At 46.5% G+C, this 13,141-nt stretch overlaps 1 protein-coding gene across 1 annotated transcript; it reads right to left on the bottom strand.

Annotated features, from left to right (window-relative positions):
• Nucleotides 1-4,335: 4,335 nt before the first annotated feature.
• Nucleotides 4,336-5,007, bottom strand: LOC119282573 (polyubiquitin-like). Its single transcript, XM_037562751.1, has one exon. It carries the CDS (start codon nt 5,005-5,007, stop codon nt 4,336-4,338), a length of 672 nt encoding a protein of 223 aa, XP_037418648.1.
• Between the last annotated feature and the right edge of the window lie 8,134 nt (nt 5,008-13,141).

The raw sequence follows: 13,141 nt of genomic DNA on the forward strand, positions 1-13,141 counted from the left end.
GGAGAGGATGCACAACAAATAATCGAGGGAAGTGTATCGGCAAAAGAAAGAATGTGCAACTTCTGGTTGCGTTCGTTACCGCTTCAGATGTCGATCTGCACCGGCACTCGCATGCTGCCAGCCGCGGACGATGCGTGTTACGGCCGGACCGGTGGAAGTCGCCCATTGGTCTGCGTCGGTGCTTGCACACTACTTGACACCATCAACGATATGTGCTGCAGTGGCGCCGTCATGGTTGCCGATTGGTCGGCGGCGTCGACGATGAACATGATGCGGTCAATCCAAGCAGTTAACGTCAGCAGCTAAGTGTACCTTAGCAACTCCCACCCGTGGCTCCATGGCACCAATTAAATCATCATCTCCATATGGGCTGGATCTGAGAGGCCTTGGATGTGATGCCATGTATTTTGGACTATGGAAGCAAGCCAACCATGGTTGAGATGGGAAACGGAGGAGCCGGATGACGCGAGATATGAAGCGGCGATTGGTAACGGGAAAAATAGAAAACGGAGGAGCCTAGATGATATTGAGTGGGGATTGGAAAAGACGAGGAAGGGGAAAGGCCGGAGGGAAGACCTATCATTGATAGTCCACCACCAACTGCTTTGACCACCGGCGTGGGGATTTGGTAAAGATGGGTCTTTTTTTAACAGTCAGAGAGATGGATGGGTCGGTTCACACATCTGGGAGAGGTGACGTGGCTGCATGTACATGTGGGTGATGTGGATGGCTTGCATGTCAAATTGAGTAGTGGGGATCAACTTCTTATGTATATAGGATTTCTGTCAACATGAACGATATTTGGACTATTTATATAGCTACCATGTGCTGAACAAATTGTCTGATTAATGTAATACTGCTGAATAGATTAGTGTGTGTGCCATGTCATTTGGTCTGCGTTACACTAACAGAATCATTTTGTCAATGCCTGGTCCATTAATACTCTTTCAAAATTTTGTCTTGACTGCAACATTGTAGTTGTTTTTTTGGTATGTATAATAAGCATAGGTGTCAATTTTGGAGCAGATGATAGATTGTTGGTTGTAGTGATATGATATTTTCATGACTATTCATATCAATGATTATGCTTGCCCCATGAGAAACACACGAAGAAGAAAAGATTATGAGATAGGGAGGGGAAGGGAAAGATGATGAGGAGATGTATTTATCTACCGCATCACAAGCATGCAATATCATCGCATGTTGTCTATCACTCCCATATCACATGGCATTTCTCTTTGTACATACATTTTTAGTAGCATATTTTTTGTTGTGCATATATTTTGTTAGCCCGTGGCAATGCACGGGCATCCTACTAGTATTAATATAGCAACCACCCGATACAACCAGAAGTTTGACGCTGGGGCAAACAACACAACCATGCCCAAAAGAAAAACAAGAGAAAAGCAAAAGAAAGAAATGCCGGCAGCACCGGATGAACGAAAGCTGAAGCATCCCGCAACCGTTGCGCCCACCGGAGACATCCACCATGCTCCAATGCCATCGAGTCGCCACGAACCAAGCAACACCTTCAAGAAGGACTGCGACGACGACGACGCTGCTGCCCGGACGAATCCTAGGATTTCTCCCGGTACACGGAGGGAAGCGGGGGAGAGGTACTCCCGACGCCCTTCAAGAAGGTTGATGGCGCCCGCAGGCGTCACCGCGTCGGTGCCGGGCGGACCCGAGAGGGATTTCGCCCTACCCCTCAAACCCACAACCCAGGACCAACCGGCGGCTCCACCACGCCAACCACCCACCACCCTGCGCCACCATAATCACGAGGACACCACCGCCGTCTCTCCGTCAAAGACACTGCGAGGCCGGCCGAACCAAACGAGACCACCGCCGATAGGGACCGGGAGCACCACAGCCACGTGGGAGGGGACAACCTCCACTGGCACAAGCAGTAGCACCGGACGCAGGCGCGGGAGCACGCCAGACCCCCTGCCCAGTCGGGCCCAGAATGGGCCCGTTAAGCTCCTGCAGCCGCGATGCAGCCGACGCAGTGCAGAGCCGTCGATCCCAACGACCGCATCCCGACAGCCCAGCCGGAGGAGACCCGCCGAAGGCCAGACCAACCCGCCCTGACCCAGATTGGACCCAAAAGGGCCCAGATCTGGGCCTGCAGGGCTCCGCCGGCCGGCCCACGCCGTCAGCCGCCACCGCCGCCAAAGGGCCGCGCCGCCGCCACATCTGCGCCCGATCTACACCGGAGCACCGCCCGCCGAGGTGCACCATCGCCGAAAACCGCCGCCCGAGCCGGGGAGCCGCGAGGGGAAGAGGAAGAGGGCCACCACCGCCGGCCTCGCCACGGCGCTGCGCGGGCAACGCCCGGCCACGCCAGCCGACGGCAGCGGCGGGAGGAGGGGTGGGAGGAGGGGGCTGGGCGGCAAGGGGAGGGAGGGCCGTCCCGGTCGCCCCGCTCGGGGGGAGGGGGGGCGGGGGGTACGGGGAGGCAATATCATACTTTCAACGAACCGAATCCATGTGCCACAACCGTAGACATGATTCCAACTCTAAAGTTTTCCAATGCCAATTCCATCTCGATGTGATGGATGCATCACATTCATGCGGTTCACAAGATGCATAAAAATTGTGACTTCATACCGAAAAAGGCTTTCGCCCCGCTTTATATATAAAGCACCAAACCACAAAGACCATGATACAAACTCACGCCACCACCGCACACGACACACACACCCAAGGCAAGATACAAGGGTGCCGGGCACCGCCACACCACCCCAACGACTACCAAGCCACTACAAATGCGCGAGGACGAACTGCTTGGAGCCACCAGAGACCTCCGAGGGGAGGGGAGACGGGAACGACGGAACCAGGACTCCAAGATGGTGCCTCCAAGAAGGGAACGACCACGATAGCCGCCACGATCCGATCCCAAAGATCGGGTTTTCACCTGGAGCAACTCGAAGGAGAAAGGCCACTGCGACAGAGCCTACAGGAAGGATACGGTGTCCACGGACACCGCCACCGTCGGCCAATACAAGATTGGGCAGGTAATGAACCCCAGCACGCCCACCCCTCCAAAGCAACCTAGCTCCGTCAACCACCAGCGACCACCCACCCGCGTGGCCGTGGCCGCTCGCCCGCACCCGAGGCGCAAGTCCCGCCCACGAACTTCGTGCCTCCCACCGCCGGGGCCGCCGCGCTGCATCCAGACACCCCCAAGACCAACCAAAGTGATCAGCTTGGGCCAAAGGGCGCACCCGACCGAAGAAACCGCGGCATACATCCCGCCTCGAACAACGCCGGAGTTGCGTCAGCCCACACATGGCCGGGGAACGGGGGAGGAGGGGGAGCGGACGCATCCGGGCCGGCACACCCCTGTGCCAGCGACGGGTGGCCCAGGCTCGGCGGCGCCTCCCGTCCCTCCAGCCTGCCTCCCCACCGGACAACTCGGTGTCGCCCCACCTCGGCGGCGACCGCAGCTCCACGCGAGGCCACCAACATACACCCGCCCGCCGGCAAGGAGAGATCCCGAGGGCCGCCACCAATCGCGAAGGAAGCTCACCGAGGAGCCCATCTGCGCGGCCCACCGTCGTCCAGCCGCCGAAGCTTCGGATCCCGGCCAGCCCGCCCACCAACCAACCGCTGCCGCGTCGCACCACCACCCGCCGTGGCCATGGCAGGGGCAGAGACTAGCAGCCCGCGCCGCCAGGTCCCAGATCCGGCCTCGACCCGCGCCGAAGGACCCAGATCTGGCGACCAAGGCACGCCCACCACCGCCGTGCCGGTCATGCCGCCGCCACGAAGTCGCCGCCAGCAGGCTCCAGCTCGCCGCCACGCTGCCACGCCCGCCGCCAGCGCCGCATCCCAGGCGGCCGCCCCGACCCGCGCCGGAGGCCCCCGCCGAGGAGACAAGGCAGCCCCGCCGCCGCCGGCGCCTACCAGGCTTCGCCCGGCGCGCCCTCTCTGGCGGCGGCGAGGGAGAGGAGGGAGGAGGAGGGGAAGCCCGCCGGCGGCGCTAGGGTTTCTCCCGAGACGCGCGCGCGGGGCGCGTCGCGGGAGCGAGAGGGAGGAGGGGCTCTTTTTCTTTTCCAGGACGGTTCTTTCGCCCCATCTCTGTGACTTCATATAGAGGCTAACATGGATAAACACAGAAATTAAACGCACCGAGTATGTGTAAAGGAAAGAAAGGAGCCTTCCGTCAAACTGCATGCGCACATTATTTCTCAACCAGCTGATTCGAAAACAGAGTCAAGGACTCTTAATAGTTGTACCCGAATGATGGTTTTGCTGGCAACACGCCACTACTGCAAGGAAGACGACAGTAAAATAAATCTGATTATTGAATGGCCATGACGGTCATACATCTCAGCAACCACAAAGGCAGAGAACCAAGTGAATGGTATGCTCCTTCTGAATGTTGTAGTCTGCCAGGGTGCAGCCACCCTCAAGCTGCCTGCCAGCAAAGATGAGGCGCTGCTGGTTTGGGGTAACGCCTTCCTTCTTGTAGATCTCCACCTTGACATTGTCGATGGTATACGTGCTCCCAACCTCAAGAGCAATATTCTTTCCTGTCAACGTCTTCACAAAGATCTGCATCATATTTGTACCTCTTGGACAAGGGTGGAGGACGAGGAGAAGGGTGGACTCCTTCATAATGTTGTGGTCGGCCAAGGTGTGCTTCCCGTCCTCCAGCTGTTTGTTGGCAAAGATGAGGCACAGCTGACCCTTCGGAAGGCCAGTATGATCTTGGATCTTGGCCTTCACATTGTCAATGGTATCCATGTTATCGACCTCGAGAGTAATTCTGATGCCAGCGAGCACATCCTTTACGTAGATTTGCATATTTTCGTGGAGGTCAAGTGTGGATTCATGTTGGATGCCATAATCGGCTAGTGTAAGGTTATCCTCTAAATGCACCCCATCAAACACGAGGTGATACTGCTCCTGGATCTTTTCTTTCACAGTGTGTAGGGTATCTGATGGCCGGACCTTGAGGCAGATTGTCCTGCCAGTGGGATTCTTGACAAATATGTACATTCCCAGTGAGCTAGAAAATCAAAGATCACCAATTGTTAGCCAATTTTATAAAGTAAGACTGTAGAACAGTGCACAAAAACATCAACAATTTCCAGCATGCAGTAGAAGTAAGAGCCCATTATTTAGTTAAATCTACTCTTATATAGGTACCTTGTTTATACTTAACAAGGTATGATACTAAGCCTATCATGGGAAGTTAAGTCTTGAACAATCATAAAAAAAACACATGCATGAGGGATCTAATTGTTGTTGTCGTTAGATTTATTAGCTTCATCCACTAGCATCCGTCCGATGTACACATGAGAATCTTTTACCATGCAACATGCATTATCGCATTCTAAGTGGGATTTAAATCACATTTCTTGCACATCAACATTCATAAGAACAGGCCCAGCACTATGCAACCATGCGCAGCAAACATTTCACCGCAACATGCAGACATTCACTAGAATTTTCATTCTACTATGCTACATATTTTGCAAATAGACGGTAATGAAAAACAATAAATCACATGTATTTTCAGTTTTAGTTGTCATATTGTTACTTCTAATTATCTCAACCTGAGTGCTTAGCCGTTTGATTTATTAGCTTGATCCACTAGCATCTGTCTGATGTACGCGTGAGAATCCTCTACCATGTAACATGCACCAGTACATTTTAAGAGGGTTCTAAATCACATTTCTTCCACATCAACATGGATAAGAAAAGGTTGACCACTATGCAACCATGCATAGGAAAAAAATCACCTAAACATGCAAAAAATCACTAGAATTTCCATTCTACAATGCTACATATTTCACAACTATATACAATAATCATACACAATAAATCACATGTATTTTCGGTTTAGTTCTAATATTATTACTTCTAATTTTCTCAACATGTGGGTTTCCACATTATCAAAAAATTTGTAGCCATTAGATTTATTAGCTTGATCCACTAGCATCCGTCTGATGTACACATGAGAATCCTCTAGCATGCAACATGCATTAGTGCATTATAAGTGGATTTTAAATCATATATCTTCCACATCAACATGCATAAGAAAACACCTGCCACTATACAACCCTGCATAGGAAAAAATTCACCTCAACGTGCAAATATTCACTTGAATTTTGCATTCTACTATGCTACATATTTTACAACTATACAATAATCAAACACAATAAATCGCTTGTATTTTCAGTTTTATTCTCATACTTCAAATATTCATGTTCCATGCAATCAAATCGCAATGAAATGTATTGCAAAACATTCGCAACAACGTACGGGGTATCATCTAGTTAAAGAGAATAGTTAGGTGCATGTGTGTTGCTAAAGATAAAAAAAGAACACATAATAGCATTGATGAAGTGATTTCTATTTAGTGAAGACACTTGTCAAGTGGAACACATGTGTGGTTTTTAACTGTGTACCAAGATGCATCAGCGTCTTTCTCTACTTCACCCTCTGCAACCACTACCATGCGGTCTGCTCTCTTGCACCTCATGGGACATCTCCATCTTCTCCTTCCTCATGGGAACACGGTATGTCTCCTCACCACTCTCAACCCAAAACTCTCACTCCACCGCAGTCTCATCATGACCCTTGGTTCCCCCATCATTCCCCATCAACAATTCTCCTTCGTGGTTGTTATGCTGATGGTATGGTCCGACACCACTTTCGCCTCAACCTAATGTCATGAGTGTGCCTGATATATTTCCGTCGTTTTTTCCAATGACGACTAGCAATGGATGTTGGCAACAAATTCATTGCCTCATCTTAGTATGGGCAATCATATAGGTCATGTGGCAACAAAAATACATGTCCTACAGTGTGGTGACAAAGCTACATCATTCGTTTCTTGGCGTACTAGCGAGGATTATTCTCCAACTATGATGCATTACCTCCATCAAGCTTTTCCACCAATCAAGTTAGGACAAACATTAGAGTCTCTCCACTTTCTTCCTCCTTGTCGATCATCACACACTATGTTTATGTGTGGGTAAACATATCAAAGGAGAAACAACCATTATGTTGATTATCTTCCATGTAAAAAAAGGTACAATCAAATGCTCAAAGGAACATGCATGGCCGGTATTGTTGGAGGACATTCATGGCGAAGGCATCAGCTTGCTGTGTGCAGATTCAGAACTTTTCAATACTAACACAGTCATCATATTCCCAATATGAAGGGTTCGTACATACGTTCTGTTCCTAATCAATCAAATAGATCTAAAACAAGGGGACGAAGTACAAAACAGACATGTAGAAACCATCTCTGGTCTTAATCCAACCGACCAACTATTGCTTGTTGCTCTTACAAATGATTTTTTTTCTTTAACAGAAAAGATGCAACTACAGTTTTAGTATAATGAAGTAATATTCCGGCAAAAGAATTACCAACTAACAAGATCTATTTTTTCTATGAAAAAATAGGCAATCACAATACTGGATATAACTATCTGATCAAATAAATACCCAATTTGCAGTTCTTGGTTAAAATTTGATGTGATTGCAAGGTTCAAGATTACTAAACAATTTATAAGCCTTGACTTACATGCCAATCAAATCCTCCATTACCAATTGGCATATAAATTACTGAAGGAAAGAGAAGGAGACGAGAAGAGGTGGGAAGAGGGGAAGAGAGGCATTGACGGTTTGATTACGCGTCCATGTCTCTGAGCCGCTGCTGCCGTCTTCCTCCTCCTCTCCATTGAAATATATTGTCCGTTTTTCTCCATGAGTTCAAACTTTTAGATGAATTGGTTGGAGCATGAATTCAATATGGTGTCCTAGGTCAGAGGTCTTAAGTTTAATACCCTGCTAACGCAGTATTAAAAAAAACTGCGGCCTACGTTGATCCCATGTCCATGAACTAAATAAAATCTAATCATGATGGGGAGTGTTGATATATATTGCTGCCTCTCTCCATCAGTTCCGACTTTGAAATGAATTGGTTTGACTAAGAATTCAGTACTCCCAGCATTGGAATCTTCCAGGCCCATAAAACAGGCAAGCCACTCAACGACCCCACATAGAAACAGAGAATGTGATGTGTACACGTCATAAAATTCTCAAGCGTAAGGAATTGCTCAAAGCTCATCACACATGCTACATTCCGTGCGCTAGCGAACCGTGAGAAAAATAATTTTACCATCATCACCACTCCCCTTATAAAGTCCTCAATCAACCTATTAACATTTTCTACTGGAAATGGAAGTGTAGAACCACCAGCGTAGAGGCGAATGCCAAATCAGCCTACTAGAATCAATGTTATACTCCCTCCGTCCCAAAATTCTTGTCTTAGATTTGTCTAGATGTACATCCGTATCTAGACAAATCTAAGACAAGAATTTTGGGACGGAGGGAGTAGAAGCTAGCTACAATATTATATCCGGGTTTATCAGGCCCCTTTTATTCTGGACGAAAATTTTACCATTAATTTAACTAATAAGATATAAAATATATGCCAAAAAATGCCATGAGAAACCTTTTTCAAGTAAAAATCCAGCAATATTTTTATAGCATATACTAATTGATATTTTGTTAGTCATATAGTAAAGTTTGGCCTGAAATATGACAAGGTCTAATAAACCAGCATGGAGGGACTAGCCCACAATACATCCATCTTAATCGGAAAACAGCCTTAATTTCTCCCACAAACAGAATTTAATAGGAGATGCTTCTTGTCCAACTTTTACTAACACACCGTAGAAGCAACAAGAGAAATCTAGTCACAGAGGTGGACCAATACATATAACGATTTTGGACTATAGTTTTTGTTTACCTTGTGGAAACTACTGCACATCTGAATCTTTATCTACAATTCCTGTATGATCAGATGGATTTCCTGCACTTTATTCTGTATTTGGATGTCTGGATGTGAAGCATAGTACAAAAATCGTTCGAATAGCGTCGTGTGCCTAGCAGAATTCTTAAATTGTTGTTATTCGTATCTGCATATAAAAAAAATACGAGTAACATTTTGAAAAATACAAAGTTTCTGTAAGTTGTTAGATTCCGTGGCGAGGACATTCCTACATATCTAATACTAGGATATGTGCTCCATCGTTCTTTAGACGAACAGTTTCTTCCCCAAGAAAAATGATTGAACAATTATAATCCTAATTAAGATTTTACTGAAGATATATGCGAAGAGCAACAATTTCCATGAGACCAGGCAACTCTCCAATCCAACGTAATCCTACTACCAGGCACCGACAATAAGATCTAGAGTCTAGAGAGACTATAATTCTCCCAATACATATGCGAACAATCAGCAAACGGCTGTAGATAGAGCGGGCAAATCATGAAACGATTACCAACATCATCGATCATGCTGTGGTGCACCAACCACAATGGCAACAGAAAGACGATTATTGCCAGGAACACAATCATCTACCCAAATCTGAGCTCGATGTTTCTCGTAATAGGAATGAACCTGGAACCCTGATTATAACACGGCGCAGACCAAGATAAAGGAAATAGACAGAGGATTAGGGGAAGCCGGGGGCTCACCGAGGGGAAGATCTCCGCTCCGCTGGACACTGGCGGGGATGTGGTGCAGGCGGCCGAGGAGAAGCTAGGAGAGAGAAAGAGGATGAAGTCAACCCACCATAGGAGAAGAGAGCTAGGAGACCGAGGGGAGATGGGTACGGGGAGTGAAGTCAGGACAAAGCAGGCCCGGAGCGGGCGGATCGTGCCATGCAACTTGACAGGCGGACACCACATGTCAGACGTAATCTTTGGGTTTTCTTCTTCTCCGGTGAAGCTTCCCATGAAACCTTGTCTCACTGCACACACTATCAAGTATATTAACCACTCCAGCCGAAGCCTCTTTTTGATTGTTTATTAATATTCTCTTTGTCTGAAGGAGAAATGAATATATGTAAACCTAGTTTACTTCTAAATAAATACATCTATTTTTACCTATTTTGGAAAACGTTCATAATCATTGGCGCCAACCAGCACCACGTCAATATTAATGTGTTCGTCACGGACGCCTCATCTGCTTTTTTCCTTCCTCTACAACTTCAGTTCTCGTTCCTACTTATTTTCTAGAATACTCATTTCTTTTGTTTTTCTCTTATTATTTGGAACACTCTTTTTTTCTCCAACACCATGCACCACTTGGTGGCTTTAGTTATTTTTCCTTCTTGTTCTTGGAACACTCTTCCTTTTTATTATAGCACGAACAACCTGGCTAGTGTTGTGTCATGTTGTCCTCACCCGTGAACATTTCGGCAACCGTCAGCGTGTGGATATCCTGTGAAGCATATACTTCATCCATCTTGGTGAATGCTAGGTCTTCCATGTCGCGAATGCATGATGGCAGTTGTCCATGTTGGCAAGCGTTGCTCGGTGCTTGGCCATGTAGTTGAGAGCCCGTATCTCATTTTTGCCCACGAGCGCTGTCAAAATGATTCACCATGATTAACTGCTTGCTTAATTAATTAAGTACACAAAAAATTAACAACCTACCTAATTCTCTGCATGCTAATTAACTGCCAACCAAATCAATTAATTATCTGATTACTTGGAAAAAGTCCCTACTTCTAATTATCCATAGGCATAAAGAATTGTCTAACATATTAATTAATTGCATTAACGACTCCATTTTTAAATTGATTCGGTGCGAAATTCCTATTCAAATGCACCTAATTTATTGCATATGTAATTAGCTGGCTAGCTGATTAATTGCATCAATGGTTTGATTTCCAAATTGATTAAGTGCTCGATTTCTAAATTACGTTCGCATGAATGGCTGCTACAAACAACTATGACGACGACTACCAAGTAATGTAGAACACATTCCCTTAACGAATTTGTTGACATTTAAATGGACCCACTTGATTTGAGAAAGTAGCGTCTAGCTCTCTATTTGACTGACAAGAAATATAATATGATCGCGTCCACATGGCGGTCTAATGACCCGCCTCCCGTCACGGCCGTCCTCGATGCCGCGATCCACGCCCTGGCATTCTCGAGCATCGCGCCTGGGTTAGGCCCGACCACCACATCTTACACGGTGTCATGCACGACGTCCCTCCACAGGAGCACGTGGATACGTATGCCCATAGGAAACTTGTGACTGTCAATTAATAGTAGAGATAATGATAATAACAAATGCCATAGTGCGGGGGATTAGCAATTTGTTATGAAGGAATATCTTATTTTATTTTGGAAGGTTATCGAGAAAAATCTTATGTCTGTCTTTTAGGGAAGTGATCTCATATATATGGTGCAATTTCTGAATTCTTATTTACTTATTGTTTAGGTAATAGAATTGAATCAGCACCTTCCAAAGGAACGACTAAACAAGACCCCGTTAATAGGACTCAAAAAAAAACTAAGTTTGATATTTTAATGGGAGGGAGAAAACCAGTGGGAGGGGGTGGTGGGAAGTGGGACGAACAACAACAACAACAACAACAACAACAACAACAACAACAACAACAACAACAACAACAACAATAACAACAACAACAAAGCCTTTAGTCCCAAGCAAGTCGGGGTAGGCTAGAGGTGAAACCCATAAGATCTCGCAACCAACTCATGGCTCTGGCACATGGATATCAAGCTTCCATGCACCTCTGTCCATAGCTAGCTCTTCGGTGATACTCCAATCGTTTAGGTCTCTCTTAACGGACTCCTCCCATGTCAAATTCGGTCTATCCCGCCCTCTCTTGACATTCTCCGCACGCTTTAGTCGTCCGCTATGCACTGGAGCTTCTGGAGGCCTGCGCTGGACATGCCCAAACCATCTCAGACGATGTTGGACAAGCTTCTCTTCAATTGGTGCTACCCCAACTCTATCTCGTATATCATCATTCCGGACTCGATCCCTCCTCGTGTGGCCACACATCCATCTCAACATACGCATCTCCGCCACACCTAACTGTTGAACATGTCGCCTTTTAGTCGGCCAACACTACCAGGCTACCAAGTGCATTAATGACTCGATTTCCAAATTGACTCGGTGCAAAAAAAAATCTATTTAAATGGACATAATTAATTGCATACGTAATTAACTGTCTAGCTAAATGATTGCATCAATGGTTTCATTTCCAAATTGATTCACTGCTTAATTTCTAAAATATTTGCGCATGAATGGTTGCTACAAACGACGATGACGACGACTACCGACTAATGTAGGACACATTCCCTTAACGAATTTCTTGACATTTAAATGGACACACTTGATTTGAGAATGTAGCCTGTCTGGATCTTTGTTTGATTGTCAAGAAATATAATATGACCGCGTCCACGTGAAGGTCTCATGACCCGCCTCCCGCCACGGTCGTCCTCGATGCCGTGATCCATGCCCTGGCATTCTCGGGCATTGCGCCAGCATTAGGCCCAGCCAAGACATCTTCCATGGTGTCGTGCATGATGTCTGGGCGCGCGGATGCGTACGCCCATATGAAAATTGTGATTGTCAAGCGCAGTGCACGGGATTAGTGATTTGTTATGAAGGGGTATCTTATTTATTATGGAAGTGTATCAAGAAAAATCTTATGTCTATCTTTTAGGAAGGTGATCTCACAATGATGCAATTTCTGAATTGTTAATTACTTACCAGCTAATTGCCCGTGCGTTGCAACGGTAGCTTAAATGTTCTAGTGGCTCGATAGTAAACATGTCAAAGATACACCTTACCCTCATGTGTTTTTACAGAATAGCAGCCTCTCTAGAAACATTAACATGCTAGCAAATATGGGAGGTAATTAGAGATGTCTCACTCATTTTTTATACACACAATAGTTAAACGTTTACCCCCGAGCAGATATAGGCCATAATGAGAGGCACATCCCTCATTTTTATACACACAATAGTTACAATAGTCGGCGATAAAACCCTTGTATTCTGGAAAATTTCCCTTTGATGGAAGCGCAGGTAGGCCTCCTTTGGGAGGCAGAAGCATTTCAATGATTTGTTTTGCTTTCAACTATATATCCAAGTGTGACACATACTTTCGTTACTTCAATTCTCTGAGTTGTCTGCAAATTGTGAGGCCTAATCCCATTCCACCGCCCATTAATTAACACATTCTATGTAGTAGCAACCGATCATTGTGCAAGAAACCATGGATGTTCCCCCGAAAATATAGGAGCTCTCGTTCGAGGCGATTAGGGTTTCGGGTGGAAACTGC

Source organism: Triticum dicoccoides, chromosome 3B (genome assembly GCF_002162155.2).
Source record: "Triticum dicoccoides isolate Atlit2015 ecotype Zavitan chromosome 3B, WEW_v2.0, whole genome shotgun sequence".
Classification (NCBI taxonomy): Eukaryota; Viridiplantae; Streptophyta; class Magnoliopsida; order Poales; family Poaceae; genus Triticum; species Triticum dicoccoides.

Coding starts and splice junctions, on each gene's coding strand:
- LOC119282573 (XM_037562751.1), bottom strand. CDS start 5,007: ATGTACATATTTGTCAAGAATCCCACTGGCAGGACAATCTGCCTCAAG.